Genomic DNA, 21499 nt, shown 5'->3' on the forward strand with positions numbered 1-21499 from the left:
GCCTATGTAGTATGTGCCCTCCTTTTGAAAGGGTACGACAGGTGAGGGTCTACTAGTAGCATGGATATGGATAAGATGAAGAAAGATAATGGCAGGGTCTCTCCATTCTTGAAAGGTGTGCACAAGCTCCGACTGTACTTGCAAACATCATATTATAACATCAAATAGGCTATTGCGGCTAAAATTTGCTGGTCTACTAGCGTAGTCTCTCTCTCTCTCTCTCTCTCTCTCTCTCTCTCTCTCTGACTCTGAACAATGGAATTTAAATTTCATTATCTGTGTCAATTATCATACTCTGCTATGGAAATATTGAAATTTTCAAATAACACAACCCATGAATTTTATTTTGTTTGAATACAAGGTGAAAGGATAGAGAAACATTCATTGGGATTTGGGGTTTCAAAAAGATGGCCATTGGCCTCTCTCAGAAAATCTTAAGGATCTATTTTATGCACCTATTGCACAGAGGATCTCTCAGAAAATGTCAAGGATCTCTTTTATGCACCTATTGCACAGAGGGCACATTCCTCTGCCCTTCCAAAGCTCCCTGCTACATTTCCTACAGAAAGTGTGACCGCATGGGACGAACGCTGCCCCTTTCAATCCTACCATGCACACACAACAGAATGGATCCAGCTGCTCTGTGGGTTCTTCCCATGTGTCCCAGGGCCCACTCTCATAGCTTGTCAATGGCACTACCATGCTAAAGCTTTGATCCTCCCTTTGAGCTAAAAAGCTGCTCAGAGGCACTCTCTCTCCCCTTTCCCCCTCAGTCCTCGGGGATGGATTGTTCCCACTCTCTTCTATCTGTCCTGTTTCCACTTGGACTGCATCTGCTTGCTCTTCTATTACAGATTCAGCTGCAGCTTCAACTTGCAATTCTACTCTAGTGTCTTCACAATGACCTTCCCCATGCTGATCTTCCCCTGTCACATGCTCACCATTGTTGGTTATAGTGGGGCAGCAGATTTGTTCCTCTGGTGTCTCCATAGTGTCAGAGTTCATGGCCTGTTCCCCGTCTTTGCTGTGTAATGATAACGATGATAATGATGATGATGATGATGATGATGATGATGATGACTGTGAGAACAACAACAATGGCGATTGTGATGCTGATGGGGATGACGATAATGCTTCTACTGAAAAACACGAGGATGATGCAAATTGTGAAAGATTCCCTGATTGATTAAGATGTGCTTGAGGCAAAGCAAGCGCTGGTGATAAAGAGGCTGCTGAGGCTACTTTCTCGTTGATGTTCTTCTCTGATGCTGATGAAGATGAGGATGTATTAGAGTCTGTCTCAGTAAACATGTCTGACAGTGCAGAGCAATAACTAGAAGGCTCAGCTATTTGGATGTCACCTTGAGTGGTCAGGGGAAGCCCGTCTTGCATGCAAGAGCTAGTCTCGGGTCCTGAGTCTTGGTCGGTTTTCTCATTGACAGACAAAGGGGCTTCTTGCATAGCCCTGGATTCAGACCCTTCAGTCAATTGCAGTCTTAGCATGTCTCTTAGTGTCTTCCCAGACCTTTTCCTGGTTTTCTGAACTGTGTTGATTGATTGAGCTCCTTCATGTTTATGCGCCACCGTGTCTTTAGCACCCCTGTGCCCCTCCTGCTCAGTCCCATCACACTGTTCCTCTGCCATAGCCAGCACGCCAACGTTAATCACATCCCCTGCACTGACCTTACCCATGTCATGCTTCCTCCTCTTTTTGTTCTCTTCCCTTCTCCTCCGGCTGGAGATCCTACTGATGACCCTCCTTACTATCTTCTTGCTTGCAAACTCTCCATGCTGTTGCAAGCCTTCCTCCATCAGCCTCGTTTGTCCTGAGGCAACAGCCTCCCAAAGAGCATCATTGGCCTCATTCTTTCTGAAAACACTCACATTTCCTGAATTTGACAAGGTCCATGCAGCAGACGTTGAACCTGTTATGGCTGCTTCATCCACCACTGTAGAAGATTCAGGAGTGCAAAAACCCATGTTGGAAGGAGAGGGGGTTCTCACAGGATACAGAGGATTAACACCCTGCAGTAAAAAGATCCCATTTCCTGCTTCAAAGTGGCAAAGGACCTGCTTGAGCTGAGACTCAAGAAGAGATGGGTCTGTATACTCCTCTTTGCTCTTTGCTTCTCGGTAAAATGCCTCCTCTAGAACATGCAGTGCTGAAGCTACCTTTGCTCTCCATTCAAAGCTGCAATCAGATCTCCATTGAACCAAAAGATTGTAGATCTTAGAAGTAACATGACAACGGTCTTCTGAGTCTTTGAGAAGAGACCAATCACTGTGGTGTGATGACGAGGTGAGAGGAGCTGGTGGAGCTGGTGGATGGGAGTTCTTCAGTAATATTAAAGATAAAGAAGAGAATGGATTTGAGCACCCAATCTTGCTCCCAGGCTCTCCACAACTTTTAGTATCCACAATGTCTACCTGTCTACCTAACCCTGTCTGAAGCTGCAATGCCTTCTCCACAGCTCTGTCTGTTAACCGCTCGAGCCATTTCTGATAGCAGGTTTCCCCTTTATCGCGGTCATCCATAATCTTGTTAGGTGGGAGGGAGGACAGGCATTGCAAACTCATGGCCACCACCTGCTTTTTTAGGCTAATAATCAATCATTATCAATGGGCAGCAAAGACCACAGTGCACAAAACAGAAGCATGAAAAAGCATACCCCATGAACACCAAAATGAATTTAAGAAACCTCTTAATTCTACAAGAACCGGCAAAACCTTTCCTTTATAGATTGATGGGGACAAGTATCACAGGGTACGCTCTCAGCCTGTCATGCATGTTAATGAAAAGGTGGCGGTTTTGTTTTTCCATGCATTGTTCTGTCCCCAGTCCAAACAGTTAGGGTGTTTTTTTTTCCTTGCAGCACCACCCTTACAAGCTGCGAGTTGCAGCATCACATGCCCTTCCACGCATGCAGTTGTGGTGCTAGATGCAGCCCAGGTTTACACATGAAGTCACAAGCTTTTAGTTCCCCGGCCCCCAATTTTTTAAATATATTTTATTTATTTATTTATTTATATTGCAAGCAGAAAGTGGAAACCATATTAGAAACCAATGTCCCTGAAATGTGAGTCGATAAAGATGTCTGGAGAAAGAACTTGCAGAATTCTCTCGACAAAACAAGAAAGAGAAAGAGAGACAAGGTACACAAAATTGTCAGAGCAATCCAAAGAATGTAAACTTTGTACACAGTGAAATCTATATGGGGAAATAATGCAGGGCAAATCAGGGCGTGCAGCAATCCTCTTCCTCAGAGATGATTATATTTTTTTGCATTTTTCTGGCTCAAAATGCAACGAAACTTTCAAAGTTTGTCACGTCCTTTGAGTAAGGAACCAGGGTGTGATACTCAGGTGATTTGCATTCTCATTTCGCATGAAAACTTTATCAAAAGCCTGCCCAGTGCCAAGTGCTACCTTGAAAGCTTGCCCCTTGTTTTAATTGGCTTGGAGCAGGGAGGTGCAGCCTTTTTGTGGCAAGAAACATGGGTAAAATCATCAAAATAACCTTGGAAAGGATGTAAAATGCAACTACTTCCTTCAAGAAGACAGAAACAGGTATGTTTAACTGTCATCATAACAGTTTCCCCCATAGCTTCAAGCCTTCAACTTGATCTAACGTTGCTTAAGAACTTCTTCGTGTTGCAGTCTCAAAATTCGAGTCAAGATATGTCTAAAAATGAACTCCTCAGTCCTCAATGCTCAGAAATGACTCGTGGATCAAGTCAATATAAATAACCGAGAGACATTTTATGAAGTCTCAAAGAAAATGTGTCCCCCCATGTGCACGTCCCTTGGATCGAATTTACATGGAGCATGCTGCCAAGTGGCAAGCAAACAGGAATGCTTTTGTAACCAAATACTTTATTGCGGTTGCATTGGTACTTTCGGTAAAAATGTATTGTCCTTTTATCGAAAGCACACTAGGAAGGTATGATTTGGATGCCTTTCAAGCTGTTTCAACCATTCACGAGAGTAGCATTCTATGGCAATATATCTTTCTATCGATACAGGCGAGAACTAAGTTAAATATCCTCTCGCTGCCTATTGCATTGTAATTTGTTAATCAAACAGATAGCTGTCGCTTCAAACTAATAGTTTTTGCTTCTGACATGCATCTAAAACATCCATTTGCTATCTGGATGGATGGGACAGGACTGACCTCAACACTCAAGTCTCAAAGTAACGCTTCGGTTCGAAGGTCTTTGTCTTCCTTTTGACAAATCGATCAGTCAATGGTGGTTCTTTTCACCAGAACCTTAAACAGTCCACATTCATTGAAGCATACTAATGGCAGTGTTTTGCCCCAGAATAGTCTGGGTCACCTTGAGCAGACAGAGACATGCGAGACGCAGAGCAAGAAGCACTTACAGTGTGATGTCAGAGGCGTCTTTGCAGAAGGGGCCTGAGGCTGCTGCTGCTTCTTCCCGGGTTTTCCTTTGTCTTCTGAAACTTCTTGTGAGCATTCGGGAAAACGGAAAGAGAGAAGGAATGGTTCTATGTGCTCTCTCGCTCTCTCTCAATCGAATGGCTTGGTTTTAGGTAGAGAACCTTGCGCGCCAATCTCTTCATGCATAACGGAAACAAATGCACAATTTCTGGAAAAGCAGCATTCCAAATATAATTTCCATCTTCATCGCATGTGCGAGCCTATTTCTTTCTGAAGGACAAGATCAAGATCAAGAAGAAGAAGCAGAAGCAGAAGCAAAAGCAAAAGCAGCAGATGCAAAGCTCGTTACGTAACAGAAATCGCTCTCTCTCACAGAAAACGAGAACATCCAACACGATTCTTTTCCCATTTTCTCTCTCCCCTTGCCCATTTTAGAAACATGGCCATGTGACAATCTCATGCAAGCGCCATGTTATGATCAAGGCACGGTGATGGAATGAGAGACAGCGAGTCCGTGTGACTCGTGTGCCTCACAATGGCGATCTCCTCTAGGCTACAGACCTGACATATATATGTAATAGGCCGACTAACAGTGGCATATACTAAACAGCCGGCCTCTCATCATCAACGATAAAGATCCCTTTGTCGACTAGATTAGTGTCCTGTGAGTTTAGACCTCCAAAAGCTTCAGGACAAAGCTAAACAAGTGGTGATTATGGATCACTTAAGGCCTCCTGTGACTTTAGACCTCCAAAAGCTTCAGGACAAAGCTAAACAAGTGGTGATTATGGGTCACTTAAGGCCTCCCATTTTAATTATAACCTTCTCAATTTGAGCATCTTGTTACGAAGAGAAAACATACGAAGAAGCCAACACCCACAAGCTCAAGTAGTAGTGAGATGTCATAACAAGCCCAAGGTCAAGGGCTCTATTCGTGCACGAAGGCAATGGCATAAGCACCTTGGACAATGTAAAAAGCAACTATAGCTCCACTTGGCTAGTCACCAAGATGGACATTGTAATGAGACCATGCATTGAGTTGGTAGCCAAGGATTTTCAATTTCTACAAATCCTTTCACATCTGAAAAGCATACCAATAACATACATATAAACCTTTCATTCTCTTTTTCCTATCAGAAAATGTTATAACGATTTGTATCAAAAGAAGTGAATATTTACATCATGGGGTATAAACCAACAAGAAAGGACCAAAGCATAACCCTCATCAAACAAAGCAAATTCATGGGCATAGTAACATGAAATATCCCTCAATGATCACATACGACATCCAAGGCCCATAACATACACATATTTTGTGGAGATGTTGAAGAGCATGTTGGTTGCTTGTTTTTCCAATTTGATCTTTTTCTCCTTTAGTAGGCTAGCTTTGAAGCCTTCTTAGGTTCCCAGTAATTCTTTTTTTAAACCCTCAACACCATCAAGGTTCTTGCCATGAAAACAACGAAATGTCATTTTCAACTAGACGTTCCACATATTTCTACAAACCTCTTACCAGAGTCCAAATGATTGGACTCCCCAAGAAGGAGTATTTTCCAAGTGGCTTGTGATTGATGTCAAGTCATAAACTGATGATGAATGGATTCAAGGACTCTATTTTACCTATTGAGATCCCCTTATATAAGATCATAATGAAGAGGAAATTCAAGGGGATAGATATCGTTCTACTAGATCATAATGAAGAGGAAATTCGAGGGGATAGATATTGTTCTACTAGATCTAGGTAAACCTATAAGACCATTGCCCAAAATTCTAAATAATCACCCATCTCTAATTGAGCTTAATTATAATACTAAGAATAGTGAATAGACAAGGGGGGATAAAGAATTCACATTCCTAAACAAAGCTATTGGAAAGTGGAATAAACAAGGTCCAACTCTTTGATTCTCATGGCAATGTTTTCAAGGTCATATTGATTAAGTCTATAAATCCACCTAAGGAGCTGATCAGTCATCCAAGTTTTGGAAGCAAAATCTCAAAGGTCACCCCACATCATAATCCCTTTTGTTGAGGTGGCAAGTCCAACATGTGTGGACATTGATGGTGGACCGTCTAGTTACATGGGTCCGCACGTCTACACTTAGTATGTCAACAGTCATTATGACTCTTACATGGCCCCACTAACTTATCACTTATTATATTTGGTTTGCTTCACCTGCCTACAACCGACATAGCTATAGCGCTGGTCGATTAATATAGTCAGTTATGCATTGTATTACTTAGTAGGCCACTTTGCTTTTAGGTTGTATCTTATCTATGCTTTATATACATTATATTGTGCATGAAAGAAAAATAAAAAACCTCCATACCTCATTTGTTCTTGAGTGAGCTTCCTCTTGTGTATATGGTATTATGTGTTTGGCGCAGCAACTCAAGCAAGTCCTCCTACCATGCGATTCATGACATCTTTTGTGTCCAACCTAGATCCTTCCTTAAGAAGGGAGGGGAATGATGAAAGTAAACCAAATGGAATCATGGACAAACCAAGGAAGCTCTACCTAAAGGGATCTCTTAAGAATAAGCTTAGGTTTATACTTAACCCAATCTTGCTAAATACCTTTCACCAAAGAGAAAACGCATTTTGGGGAGAGATAAAAATGGATGAACATAATGGTGCAGAGGGAGACCTCTCCATCTAGATACGTCTTTGATAAGAAAGCTCTTGAGAGAGTGGATAGAAGGATAACCTAATCATCATCTAGATGGTTTCACCATCTAACTACACATTTAGTAGCAATTATGTTATCTAAATGCCTTAGACTATGGTGACTTAAGCCACCTCCAATATTGGGAAAGATACAAGTGTTTCAAGCAAATTTGCAATTTTACAAAATTATTAGAGTTCACTACAAGGGAATGGGTAAATAGCGATGGCAGTTTGTGACAAAAAATACCAGTGTAAATTTAATGGCGTTAATAGTGACATTGATTTGAGAAAAAAAGGTGTTGAAAACCCGAGCGCGGCATTTGCCACAAACATTTTCAAGAGAGAGCAAGAGAGATCGTCGCCTTGAGAGAGAGAGGGAGAGGAAGAGGGAAAGAGAGAGAATGAGAGCTTCTCATTTCCGTTGCCACCACCATACGCGAAGAAGAGGGAGAAGTGCATGAGGGAGAAAGAAGGGATGTCGTGAAGAGTGTTGAGATATCGAGCTCCACTCGTGATACGCCAGGGTGACCGTTGTATATTTATGTCACCGACTTGTCAGTTGCAGACGCGGTTGGTACACCGCCCATGAATAATAGCTACATGATAGCTATCCTTATCTACTCTAGTTCGTGGCTCAGTTAGTATGCCACCTTAGTTAGTTGAGTTTGGTTTGAGACCCATATATAGGGTTCTTCTATTTCTTTGTACTTGACTTCTTTTGGCTTACACAACTAAGAAGAGGAAAACTGTTTTCAGCCTCCACCCTTGTGTGTCTTCCCCCATTGTGCAAGCAAGAAAGCTTCAAGCGAGACTCCTTCCTTCTCTCCCACAATCTTGACATGGTATCAGAGCCTTGTTCGTGGTAAGGAGCTCAAGAAAGCAAGCCAAGCTCGCGGTGTTCTGGTAAGAGGAGCAGTGTTGCTTTCATTTTCTGTTTTGGGAGCAGATCTCTGCAGGTAGCACAGCCGGAAATTGCAGGAGTGCATTGTCTCAGGTTGAGACGCCCTTCGCGGTGAAGCAAGAGGGCAGTATATGCTGCGGGAAAGAGCTTTAGCTCTTGGCGACCTTGTTTTTTTGATTTGAGGCCATTTCGGGGCCTGTTTTGCAGACGGAAGTTTTCTGCACGCACTCAGGAAAAGGCTCAGTTTTATGCTGTGCGACCACTGTTCTACAGGTCGGTGAAAAGTTACTGTAGAAATTGCATCGTATGCTTGTGCGCAGAGACATTGGGAGTTTCAGAATCATCCTTGGTTCCTGTTTATGCAAAATCGTCACTAGGAAGTGACTGTGTGGTCAAATACCACTTTCGCCAGTTTTGCAGATTTGCCCTTGTGAGGGTGAAGCTGTGTTTTTTGCAGTGACAGAATTTCTTGCAGTATTCTGTAATGGCGTCTGATTCTCTTTCACAGATTGTCACTGAAAAGCTTGACAAGAACAACTTCCAGGCATGGAAGTTTAGAATGACGAATTTCCTTATGGGAAAAGGATATTGGGAATTTGTTGCAGGAAATGAAGAAGAACCAGTTCTTCCTGATGTTCCCAATCAACAACAAATGCAGGCATTTAAAACATGGCATGAGAGAGCCAGGAAAGTTATGTATTGGCTGTCTATCAGTATTTCAGACTCTATGATTGTGCATATTCAGGATGCAAGTACGCCAAAGGAGGCATGGGATACTTTGTCAAAAATGTATAGCACAAATACGCAAGCCAGGAAAATGCAGCTCAAGCAAGAGTTGCATAATGTGCAAAGAGAAAGTATGAGCATCAACGACTACCACATGAAGGTGAAGAAGATTGCAGATGCACTTGCTTCCATTGGGTCGCCAGTGGAAGATGATGATTTAGTTTCCGTGACCTTGAATGGTCTAGGAAAGGATTATGCACAGTTTCGGACATCCATTTCAGTTCGTGAAAGATTTCCTGATTTTGAGGAGTTGATTGCTCTTCTAATTTCTGAGGAACAGAGAAATGGTGGTGCATCTTCTTCAGGAGGAACTTCAAAAGAAGCTGTCTTCTACTCAAATGCTGGAAGAGGTAGAGGCAGAGGTAGAGGAGGCCGATTTGGAGGCCGTGGCAGAAATCAGAATATGCAGCAAACTCAAGAAAACCAGTCCTATGGAGGAGGACGTGGTAACTCTAGAGGCAGGGGGAGCCAAAGAGGTCGTGGTGGATGGCAAAGAGGCCAAAATGCAAACAGTAATGTTGAATGCTACTACTGTGGTAAAATGGGTCATATGGCTAAAGACTGCTATAAAAAGCAGAATGACATCATGAATGGAAAACTGCAACAAGGAAATTATGCATCTTCTAGTAGACAGGGTGATGACAGAAATGAGCATTTGTTCATGGTGCAGCACATGAACAATTCTATGACAAGTGCAGAAGAAAGCAATGATGTATGGTATGTTGACTCAGGTGCATCAAACCACATGACAGGTCATGCAGAATGGATGGAGGATGCAAGGAAAATGGAAAAACCAGGATTTGTGGAGACTGGTGATGATACTGCACATCCTATTGTGCAGATTGGAAAAATTCCCTTGTCTATGCAGGGTGGGAAAAAGAAATACCTGTCCGATGTATTTCATGTCCCGAATATCACCAAGAATCTGGTTTCAGTTGGTCAAATGGTTGAACAGGGCTTGCAGGTCAGATTTAATCCTCATGGATGCTTTGTTGAGGATATGAAAAATAAAGGTCGCTTGATAGCAAAAGGAAAGAAGAAGGGCAGAATGTTTACATTGGATGCAGACATGTCTGAATTGAGTGCAGCAATGTTTGCACATGGGACCGGTGTAGTTGCAGATATTGATATCTGGCATAAACGCATTGGTCATGTTAATGTACAGCGACTTAAATCAATGCAGGCCCAAAATATTGTTGCAGGATTGCCCAAATTCAAGGTTGCAGAAATGCATAAGGTATGTGAAGCCTGTCAGTTTGGAAAACAGGCAAGGAAACCATTTCCTAGACATGTTCAAGAGAGTGAGAAGCCATTGGAATTAATTCACTCTGATGTGTGGACAACTAAAGCTGCATCTCTTGGAGGCTGTCATTATTTTGTCACTTTTATTGATGACTATAGCAGAAAAGTTTGGGTGTATTTTATGAAAAAGAAAAGTGAAGTTTTTGGGCATTTCAAAACCCTTAAAGCTATGGCTGAAAAAGAAACAGGTCTGCAAATAAAATGCCTGAGGTCAGATGGAGGGGGAGAGTACCTCTCAAATGAGTTTGCAAAGTTCTTGCAGGAGCATGGCATAAAGCAGCAATATTCATGCAGTTATACCCCACAACAAAATGGAATTGCAGAAAGGAAGAACAGGCATATTGGAGAGGTATCTCGTGCCATGCTCAATGAAAAAGACTTGCCAGATTTTTATTGGGCTGAAGCAGTTGCTACAGCAGTCTACATAATGAACAGGACTCCCACTGCAGCAATACATGGAATGACTCCAGAGGAGAGGTATACTGGTAGGAAACCAGATATTTCTCATTTGAAAATTTTTGGTTGCATTGCCTATGTACATGTGCCAGATGAGCTGAGATCCAAGTTGGATCCAAAAGCTGAGAAGTGCATCTTTATTGGTTACTCTCTGCAGCAAAAAGGGTATAGATGCTATAACCCTTCTACTCGTAAGTTTACAGTGAGCAGAGATGTTGTTTTTGATGAGATGAGTAGCTGGTATAAACCAGTAAATGTGATTGATGATGAAGATGCACAAAATGGTAATGCTACACAGAATTCACAGCAGCAGTCACAAAATATTAGTGGACCTGGAGCGTCCTCTAGCAGTGGTTCTCATTCTTCGCCATGGACAGGAAGATTGAGATCAGGAGAATCTTCTCAAAGTAATGCAGATAGTGGTATGCAGGTATCACGAAAAGGAAAAGAGAAGGTTGATCAGCCCATGTTTGATGTGAATGCAGGTCACTCTTATGTGGATGGTGAATCCAGTGGCTCAGAACAGAGCATTGATGATGAGTTGGGTATCCCCTCTATTGTTACACCTGGAGTAAGGAAGACCAGGGATGTTTTGAGAGCACCTGGGAGTGAACCCACTTTGCGCAGGTCTACCAGAGTTAGGTATCCTGTGGATAGGCTGAAATATGATGGATTTACAGCCATTCACTATGCATATATGGTCAAGGTGATACAGGAACCAGAACCCACTTCTTTTGAGCAAGCCATGGGAAAAGAAAAATGGGAGAAAGCCATGAATGAAGAAATGGATGCCTTGGAAGAAAATGCTACATGGGAATTGGTACCTTTGCCTGAAGGTAAGAATGCAATTGGCTGTAAGTGGGTTTATAAGGTGAAGCACAATGCAGATGGTTCTGTGAACAGATACAAGGCAAGATTAGTAGTCAAGGGGTATGCACAAACGTATGGTATTGACTATGAAGAAACATTTAGTCCGGTTGCAAGGATGGCAACCGTAAGAGCAGTCATTGCTATGGCTGCATCAAAGGGATGGTCTTTACATCAGATGGATGTAAAGAATGCCTTCTTGCATGGTGATTTGCAAGAAGAGGTCTATATGGAGCAGCCACCAGGTTATGTGCATGCTGTTCATCCTGAGTTTGTTTGCAGGTTGAAGAAAGCCTTGTATGGCTTGAAGCAAGCACCTAGAGCATGGTCTGACAAGATAGGACAGTATCTTGTCACTATTGGCTTTCAGATTTCCAAGGCAGATTTCTCACTTTATGTGAGAAAAACAGAGAAAGGTATTATGCTGCTTGTCATTTATGTTGATGATTTGATTATGACAGGTGACAGTGATGAAGATATCCTTCATGTGAAAATGCTATTGAATCAGAAGTTTGAGATGAAGGATTTGGGAGAGCTGCGTTATTTCTTGGGCATTGAGGTGATTAGATCACCAAGTGGGATACAGCTCTTGCAGAGGCAGTATGGATTGGACATGCTGTCCAAATATGGGATGACAGGCTGTAAGCCTATTTCAGTTCCTTTAGAGCAAAATGTGAAGCTGAGCACAGATGCAGGTGAGCTTCTAGAAGACCCTACTATGTACAGACGCATAGTAGGAAGTTTGATTTATATGACTATTACCAGGCCAGATTTGAGCTATGCTGTTGGATTGGTAAGTCAGTTTATGCAGGCTCCAAGGAAACCACATTTGGATGCGGCTAGACGCATACTCAGGTATGTGAAGTCCACATTGCAGTATGGACTATTTTATGAGACTGGGGTTCAGATACAGTTGCATGGATACACTGATGCTGATTGGGCTGGTAGTATTTCTGATAGACGATCTACCAGTGGATATGTGTTCTTTTTTGGGAGTGCTGCAGTCACTTGGAGCAGCAAGAAACAGCCTACAGTTGCCTTGTCGAGCACAGAGGCTGAGTACAGGGGTGCAGCAATGGCTGCATGTGAGGTAGCTTGGTTGCATAAGCTACTTTATGATATGCATCAGTCTACAGATGGGCCAGTTGTCATTTATTGTGACAACATGAGTAGTATACACTTGGCAAATAACCCAGTCTATCATGCTAGAACAAAGCACATTGAGGTGCATTATCACTATGTGCGAGAGAGGGTTTTACTAGGTCTTATTGATCTAGTTTATGTCAGCACAGAGGATCAGGTAGCTGACATATTCACGAAGGCATTGGGCGCAGAGAAGCTGCGCAAGTTCAGAGACCTGCTTGGTGTGCAGAAATTGGGATTGAGCTCGAGGGGGAGTGTTGAGATATCGAGCTCCACTCGTGATACGCCAGGGTGACCGTTGTATATTTATGTCACCGACTTGTCAGTTGCAGACGCGGTTGGTACACCGCCCATGAATAATAGCTACATGATAGCTATCCTTATCTACTCTAGTTCGTGGCTCAGTTAGTATGCCACCTTAGTTAGTTGAGTTTGGTTTGAGACCCATATATAGGGTTCTTCTATTTCTTTGTACTTGACTTCTTTTGGCTTACACAACTAAGAAGAGGAAAACTGTTTTCAGCCTCCACCCTTGTGTGTCTTCCCCCATTGTGCAAGCAAGAAAGCTTCAAGCGAGACTCCTTCCTTCTCTCCCACAATCTTGACAAAGAGGAGGCTAAGAATCTATCCTCGGGCCTTTGTGGTAGGTACATTCCCTATTCTTGCTTTGTTCTTGTGTTTTCTTATTCTTTTTTTGTTTTTTTTCTTTGTAATGAGATGTATTGAGAGAGAGAGAGAGAGAGAGAGGAAAGAAGAGGGGGAGAAGAAGGAAGGAAAAGGAAGAGAGAATGAGAGAGAGAAAAAAGAGAAAAGATAACAAAGAAAGAGAGAAAAAAAGAGAGAAAGGGAGGGAGAGAGGGGAATGAGTGAGAGAAACAATGGGGGGGGGAGAAACAAAGAGAAAGGTAACAAAGAAAGAGAGGGGGGAGAGAAAAAAAAACAGAGTGAAGGAAGAGGTGGATAAAAGGGTGAGGTAAAGAGAGGAAGGAGAGTGGAAAAAAAAGAGAGAGAGCTAGAAAGAGAGGGGGAGAAAAAGGGACGGAAAGAGGGAAAAAAAGAGAGATAGAGAAAACAACAAATAGAGAGGGAGAGAGAAGGAAAGAGAAAAATGGAAACAATGAGAGAATTAGAGAGAACAGAATGATAGAAAAATAAAGGGAGAGGGGGAAGAGAGACATGAAGAGAGGTGGGGAGAGAGCGTCTTTCAATGTCTTTTTTTATGAGTTTTTTATTTTCTATCTTCGCTTTTTATTGTAACGAGATGCGTCAAGTGCGAGTGGAGAGGAAAAGAGAGAAAGGCATGGTATAAGAGCATCTACCATGCTCTGATACCATGTCAAAAGACGCGGATCTAGATCATGGCAGATGCTATAGCGGGTGGAAGATGAAGACCAAACTCATGATGACATAGACAAGTAGAGACAAATTGTTATACAAGTGAATTAGGTTCCAAGATGGTAGCTTGGACTCATAAACACAATCTTGTGTAGGACTAACAAAGACAAGACACTTAACTGAAAGTACAAAGCATCATGACATTGTATTCATTCCATATGAAAAGTGGTAGTCAAGTATAATGCTTTGTACTTGTTGGATGGTAGTAGTTTTCCCTTTCTATGCATATGGGATTCAGTTTGCCTACATATCCTAAGCCCAGAATTGCCTCATACAAAGAGGCCACAGTGGGTGTGATTGTAAATATCTCAACAAAAGGGAGGGAAAGGAAAAGAGAGAAGAAGTGAGAGTGGGGAGGGAAGATGGGGGAGAGAAAGAAACATTGAGAGAGAGGGGGGAGAGAGAAACAAAGAAGGATGAAGGGAGGCAAATAAAAAAAGAAAAAGAGAGAGATAATTTGAAAGGTGTGAAGATAAATGAAGAAGGAGGAATGGAGGCAAATAAAAAAAGGAAAGAGAGAGAGAGAAAGAGGGGCAGGGAGAAAAATAAAAAGAGGTATAGATAAAGACAGAGACACATGGAGAGAAAAGGAGTGGATAAAGAGAGATAGATGGAGGCAAACAAATAAAGGGAAAGGGAGAGAAAGAGAAGTAGAGATTAAAACCTCATTAAAACGAAGGAAGATCATCAATGAGGGGAACATAAACTTGTTGTTTGTCGTAACGTAGATCAAATGGAGAACGATGATGGTCATGATGTCCAAGATCGCAAAGCGTATCTTAACTAGCGTGTTCCGTATCCTTGCTCTCAATACAAGCTAGCAATTAGATGAAATTGTTGCTTGCCTATAGAATACGTACAACGCTTCGTTGAGTTTCAATAAGAGATCATTGATCAGGCGATCTCAGACTTTGAGTAAACGGTAAGAAAAGTGTGTATCCATCATGCTTTACATTCGCAAAGTAATTGAATATCATATACAAAAACATTAGATGTGCTCGCAAAATTTGTACAAGGAGGTGACGTCTCATCCTAAGGAATATACCTACTATGGCCAATTAGAAAAGTTCATGGGTGTGCAATGGATGGAGTGCCTGAGCCAATACACCAATTGGAGGGCACGATTCAGTCTACACCCTCGATACCAAAGGAGGAAGTTAATCTTTTGCGACCTTCCTCCAATCTTGCAGCTTGAGATGGAGGCAATGATTGATGCATTGATGCCCATGGATGCCAAGTCATCTGATCCACTGACAGAGAAAGTGTTCATACCATTATATGATGGGTGCTGAGTATCTCGCCTAAAGACGCTGCTTGCGCTCCTAAGTGTGCATGCAAAGTACAAGTGGAGCGATGCGAGTGTGACCAAGTTGTTCATGTATATTTTATACTCTGTTGATCTTTTTGACTCCATTATACAAAACACTATTTTGCTTTTTCAATGCATCTTTTGGTTTTTTTCAAGTTTCTAATGTATCATATATTATCACATGAAAATACGATGCTTGAGTCCTGTGTGATGATGTCCGATTGGTGTTACAAAAGCTTGGCATGGACTACAAGAGCATCCATACATGTGTCAACGATTGTCTATTGTTTTGAGGAGACTACATGACTATGGAGACATGTCTAAAGTATGGTCCTCACAAGTATCAACAGGTGTAGTCCTTGTTAACTACAACATCTTGCCATGGCTTTCTACAAAGAAAGGACACATGATCCTTAGCTTGCTTGTTCCTGGGCACAATAAAGTCAAGAATATGGACATCTACCTCCGTTCATTAGTTGATGAGCCCAAGATTTTGTGGGAGCAAGGAATTCTTGTGGAAGACATGAGCAAGCACAACGGTTGATGGTCTGCCAATATACGAGCCATTCTCATGTGGACCATGCATGACTTTCTAGGATATTCGAGGAGTGCTCAGGTAAGTGGGCTTCGGTTCTCGTTGGTGATATTATGGTGTGCAAAATAGATGCTATATGCGTGCATAGTGAATTCCGGAAGGTCCCCAAGAACAAATAACTCTACAAAAAGCTCATAAAGCAAGAAGAGAGGCTTGTATGACATGAGACAAAAATACAAATTGGGTACAATCTCCCCCCATGCCTTGTGTGAGCGCTTCACAGGACATGTATTTATAAATTTATTAATCTCCAAGCTAAAAAATAGCCCAATTTACAATTAGCATGCTTTTGGCTTTTGTGTTTGCTTTTTGCCCAAATAAAGAGTAAAGTGTTTGGGAATCCCAAAAGTCGGGCTATGAATAAATACAATGTCCAATAATAAAATATTTAAACTAAGTGTCTATGCGCATACAAAATAATAAATGTTTATCCAACTCTTTAATAAATAAGCGCGCCTAAATAAACATTGATGCCATGCCTTAAGTGATAAGATGCACGCCCATCAAAATAATAATTATTCCAGGTAATTTGAATACATGCCATCACCTCGATGCTTTCCAACGCCACCGCTGCCTGCTCTACACATCAACTGAAGCATTCACAATTGTTAGAAAATAATAAGATAAAACCCACAAAAGTGAATACCTAGCAGTCTTCAGCTACAAAATAATTAAATAGGTTGGAACTCTATCCTAACCTTAATTTAATACGAATGCATTCTAAACTCATAAACATCCATTAATTTAAATATGTATTTTGTGGAATCACTCATGTGCACATTAAATTAACATGACGCCTGAAAAGGATAGCCATCCCCGTCAACCTCTCGCACAAGGAATGCACCTTGTGTATGATGCCAGGAGGCATATTCCATGATGGATTCCGTGAGGTTTTTGCGGTGGATTCCGTAAAACTACATGTATATTTCATGGTGGACTTCGTAAACTATATGTACTTGCCGGGGCTCATACACAAGGTGGATTCCTTGTGCGAGAAGTTGACGGGGACACCTGTCCTTTTCGGGCGTCATGTTAATTTAATGTGCACATGGGTGATTCCACAAAATACATATTTAAATTAATGGATGTTTATGAGTTTAGAGTGCACTAGTATTAAATTAAGGTTAGGACAGAGTTCCAACCTATTTAATTATTTTGTAGGTGAAGACTGCTACGTATTCACTTTTGTGGGTTTTATCTTATTATTTTTTAACAATTGTGAATGCTTCAGTTGATGTGTAGAGCAAGCAATGGTGGCATTGGGAAGCATCGGGTGATGGCATGTATTCAGATTACCTAGAAGAATTATTATTTTGATGGGTGCGCGTCTTATCACTTAAGGCATGGCATCAATGCTTATTTAGGCAAACTTATTTATGAAAGAGTTGGACAAACATTTATTATTTTGTATGCGCATAGGCACTCAGTTTAAATATTTCATTATTGAACATTGTATTTGGGCACAGCCTGACTTTTAGGACGCCCAAACGCTTTACTCTTTATTTGGGCAAAAAGCAAACACAAAAGCCAAAAGCATGCTAATTGTAAATTGGGTTATTTTTTAGCTTGGAGATTAATAAATTTATAAATACGTGCCTTGTGAAGCTCTCACACAAGGCGTGGAGGGAGATTGTATCCAATTTGTCTTTTTATCTCATGTCATGCAAACCTCTCTTCTTGCTTTATGAGCTTTTTGTAGATTTCTTTCTTCTTGGGGACCTTTTGGAGTCCACTACGTGTGCATACAGCATCCGCTTTGTGCACCATATTAACATAGCTTGTTCAAGTTTATGTTGACTAAATAGGAGTGTTGGGACAAGTCTGGTTACCTTAGGTGATCATGTATATCCATTGTGTGGGCCATAGTTAGACTCTCGAAGGTCATGAACCATGAAGAAGATGGTATATTAAGGGCACATCACTTTCTTGCCGGAGGATCATGAAGTGAGGAAGGTTTTCTTGGATGACCTCCAACATGAATGAATGCCCAAAGCTAGTATAAGTTGAAAATGGTCCACAAGGAGTCATCCAAAAGGAATGCGACAATTATCGGTTTTCTACAAGTTGCCATATTGGGCCCACTTGCACATCAATTATTTTTTGGATCCCATGCATATTTTCAAGAATGTGAGCAGCTTATTATGGGACCACATCACAGGAAAGAGAGACACTATATAGGGGTACGAGTGAATTTCAAGGAGGTAGACAAGATGGAGATTCTTTGGCCATAGTTGAGCACTAATGGTCGCTTGCAACTACCTCACACTCATTGGGTCCCTTGTCGAAGGGTTTTTGAAAGCAAAGTCGCGACCACAGAGGACCTTGACTAATTTCAGGATAGAAGATCAATCAAGCGAGATCACGTTATGCAGGACAACTTGTCCGTTCTCTAAGCTCTCACATCTAGCATACATGTCAACAAGAGCACCTCCAACGAAAAGATCCAACTCCAAACTACTTTCAAGAATATGATTATAGATGTTTCTGTAGATACCTTGAATCATGAAATGATGGTGAGGTTAGCTACTGCTGCTAGAGGCCTGTATGTGGCTTTGGGAAAGGTTATGGTTGTTTCCTCACGACGTCGAAATGATGCTGTCACAATGAGTCCAGTGGCAAAAAAGGTGTTCTCATACCACGGCATAAAGACAATAGTGTTCAGTATACCTTCACATGAGGTTTGTCTTCCAAAAACTGTGCCTTTTTCTTCCTAGAAGACCCGATTATGGCAACTTGGCTATCATTTCCATTTGCAGAGTAGCAAGCAAATAGACAATCTCCTGTTGGGTCCCATGCCATGTCTTCCAGCCATCTCCTTTGTCCTGGGGAAAGGCAATCAATTGAGCTCAGCAACGAGAGGCCAATCCCTTTTCCTTGAATCTACCACAGATTGACAATGCCATCCAGTGCACTTGTGGCACAGAGCTGCTCAGTTGTGGGATTCACTGTAAGACTTCTTAATTTACGCTTATGCTGACTAGAAACATAATTTGCTTGCATAATCCGAAACTGTAGAGAGGAGCTGCTTCAGTGGATGTGAGGGACCAAATCAGTGTACTGTCTAGGCTCTGGGCGTTTCTTTACTATTCGCTTCTCTGATGATATACTGGGTTTAACTTTCACGCCCTTCAGCTTGGCTACTGGAGATTGTTTTGTTAGCTGAGCATCGGAGGACTCCTCGTCACTACGTGTTGGTACAGCTGATGGGGGTCGAGACCCTAGTGGTTTTGTTTGATCCCCTGCCACTCTTATATTAGGCCCTGATTTCACGCTCTGGTTGGAGTACCCATTCAAACCAAGTATGACCAAAGGTGGCTTGCTAGATTGAGCCTTCTCATTGATGTCTTCATGCTTGACAGGAGGTTCAACATCCTGTTTAGTCTTAACTTTCGCAGGTGAGACAGAGGAGCTCTCCATTGAAGACCTGGGCAGAAAACGGCTATGTGCACGAGTAAGCTATGCCTCTTTTCTGTTAGTTTTTTGCGTGCTTCTACCAGCTTGGCCTCCTCCTTCTGAAATTCCTCTTCAGCAGACTGAACCTCGGTGCGCCTCTCATCAACAAGCTTGACAAGCCCCTCAACCTGCTCCTAGATTGCCAGGCTGACACGCTCTCTTCAATAGTAATCAAAAGCAGGTTGAAAGCCTCCTCCCCACTTCTTCGATGCAGACTCCCCGATCACAGCAAGCTATTGCTTTTCTCTCTTCCTCTTTTGTCCATGGCCCTTTTACAAGATGAGGATTCAAAACCTTTTTCCATCGATGCAAGCATTAAACATCTGTTCGATCTGGAAAGTACTCAGCTCCCCCTCTGTTTTGCCGTTTGTTGCTTTTTCTTTCCCATTCGAGCTTCCTTCCACAGTAATTTCCTTCCCTTGTTTTGCCATTCCTTGCTTTTTTCTTTCCTAGGCCTACCACACGCCCCAGAAAAGTGGCCCCCTTTTTGACCAGAAAGCGCTTCTCCCACGCTAATGTTGCAGTAATATTTCTTGATGCATATTCACGAGCTGTCGTTTTTGTGAGCCCAATGACACCGGCTTTTGCAGCATTGTAGTTTGCTGACCAGTTTGTTGACTGTTACTCTGATTGTATGCTTTATCATTTCTCTTAGTGACTGGATTTTTATCCACATGACTTCCTGATGGTGTAGAAGATACGGTTGTATGAACTGCATCAGAACAAATGATTCCATCTTTATCCTCTCTACCATTACTTTTTGCAGGGCTACACTTAACTACAACAATGCCTTAACTCCCAAGAGTTGAGCTAAAACTCCTGTAGTTTGGAATATTGCTTGTCTGTACAGCTGATAAAGGACTGCCTTGATACAATGCTCTCTCTGCATGATCTGTTAACATTCTCCTCTTTTAGACCTCTTGATAACGAAGAAGAGAAGAGTGTAGTCAAGGTTTTCTACCTACGATATTCTTGGAATTGCTTCATGTTGTACGAACTAATTGCAAGCCTTGGATGTGCTAGTAAGATAGACTGCTCCTTCAGGGTACAAACTACAGCTGCATGATCACTCCAGCTTTTGGGAAACATTTTCACAATTTCGACACTTTCAATTTGGTCCGAGAAGCCTTTGTCAGAGATAGCAAAGTCTATTCGTACACCTTCATTATGGATCCTTGCTTTCAAGCTACAAAAAAATGTAACAGCATTTGGAGACATACCTTCAAGCTACATCTGTACAAAACACATCACTGCTTACTCATCATATCCATGATGAACATAACCTATAATCAACGCACTCCATGATATGACATCTCGAGCTGAAATATTGTCAAATACTTCTTGGGCTTTTCCAAGCATACCAGATTTTGCATACATGTCAACCAGAGCATTACATATAAGTTTCTCTTGCTCCAAACCCCTCTCCACTATACTGCCCATGCAGAACAAAAATGCAAATACAACGATTAAGTATGTACAAAGTAACAAATGTCACACACACAACTTTTTGGTGGATTCCACACCTCGGATGCACAGCAGTACGACACCGTCCACTAAAGAAGAGCACATTGTGAAGCAAATTATTAGGTCTATATGCACCTTGATGGGTATGATGTATTTCCTCATGTCCGCTTTCTCTAAAGACAACCAACTACTATCAAGGCTAAAATCCCATGATTGGCATAAGATATGTCAGGTTTATCTTGACCTTGTTTGCAAGTAGCCTATGTATTTTACTATTTAGTGTCTAGTCGTGGTGTTCATAATGCTTCTTCATTGGTGACAATTTGTACTACCGATCGTGATCATGCAATACCTCACTTCAAAAATATGCGAGGTGATTTATAGGTTGTCGAATTTAGTGCAATGGATATCATAGAAGGAGATCAAGACATCCTCTATTGAATTCGCAAGGTAGGAAGTGGTGGAGATAGTCTATCTCTTTGAGAAGTACTTGCCCACCACTAGCATGCTCATGATACAAACTCACCTCCTAGTATATCTCGTAGATGAAGTAGAGATTGTGGGATGACCTGTCCATACACGATGGATGTTCTTCTTGGAGCGCTTCATGAAAACCCTGAAGGGCTTTGTGCAACAACAAGCTCGACCATAAGGTAGCATGGTGGTTGAAGGTTGGCTAGTGTCGAAGGTGTTAGTGCATATTTTACAATGGCTACAACAGTGGATTCAGACCAACAGTATGCTATGGTCATTGAAGGACGATG

At 41.9% G+C, this 21499-nt stretch overlaps 1 protein-coding gene and 1 pseudogene across 2 annotated transcripts; both read right to left on the reverse strand.

Moving 5' to 3' along the window:
- Positions 1 to 337: 337 nt before the first annotated feature.
- LOC148033274 (uncharacterized) lies at positions 338 to 5279 on the reverse strand. Of its 2 annotated transcripts, none has more exons than XM_087681163.1 (2): positions 4381 to 5279; positions 338 to 2586 (listed from the first exon to the last, which is right to left on the reverse strand). In XM_087681163.1, exon 2 carries the CDS (start codon positions 2575 to 2577, stop codon positions 475 to 477), a length of 2103 nt encoding a protein of 700 aa, XP_087537289.1. In that variant the 5' UTR covers positions 2578 to 2586; positions 4381 to 5279; the 3' UTR covers positions 338 to 474. The 2 variants fall into 2 exon arrangements, with proteins under 2 accessions (XP_087537289.1, XP_087537290.1); XM_087681164.1 differs by lacking the exon at positions 4381 to 5279 and adding an exon at positions 3427 to 3696.
- A 13039-nt stretch (positions 5280 to 18318) lies between these two features.
- LOC148033275 (uncharacterized) lies at positions 18319 to 19702 on the reverse strand (annotated as a pseudogene).
- Positions 19703 to 21499: the final 1797 nt, after the last annotated feature.

Source organism: Lygodium microphyllum, chromosome 7 (genome assembly GCF_053477565.2).
Source record: "Lygodium microphyllum isolate KBCC chromosome 7, Lygodium_microphyllum_v1.1.10, whole genome shotgun sequence".
Classification (NCBI taxonomy): domain Eukaryota; kingdom Viridiplantae; phylum Streptophyta; class Polypodiopsida; order Schizaeales; family Lygodiaceae; genus Lygodium; species Lygodium microphyllum.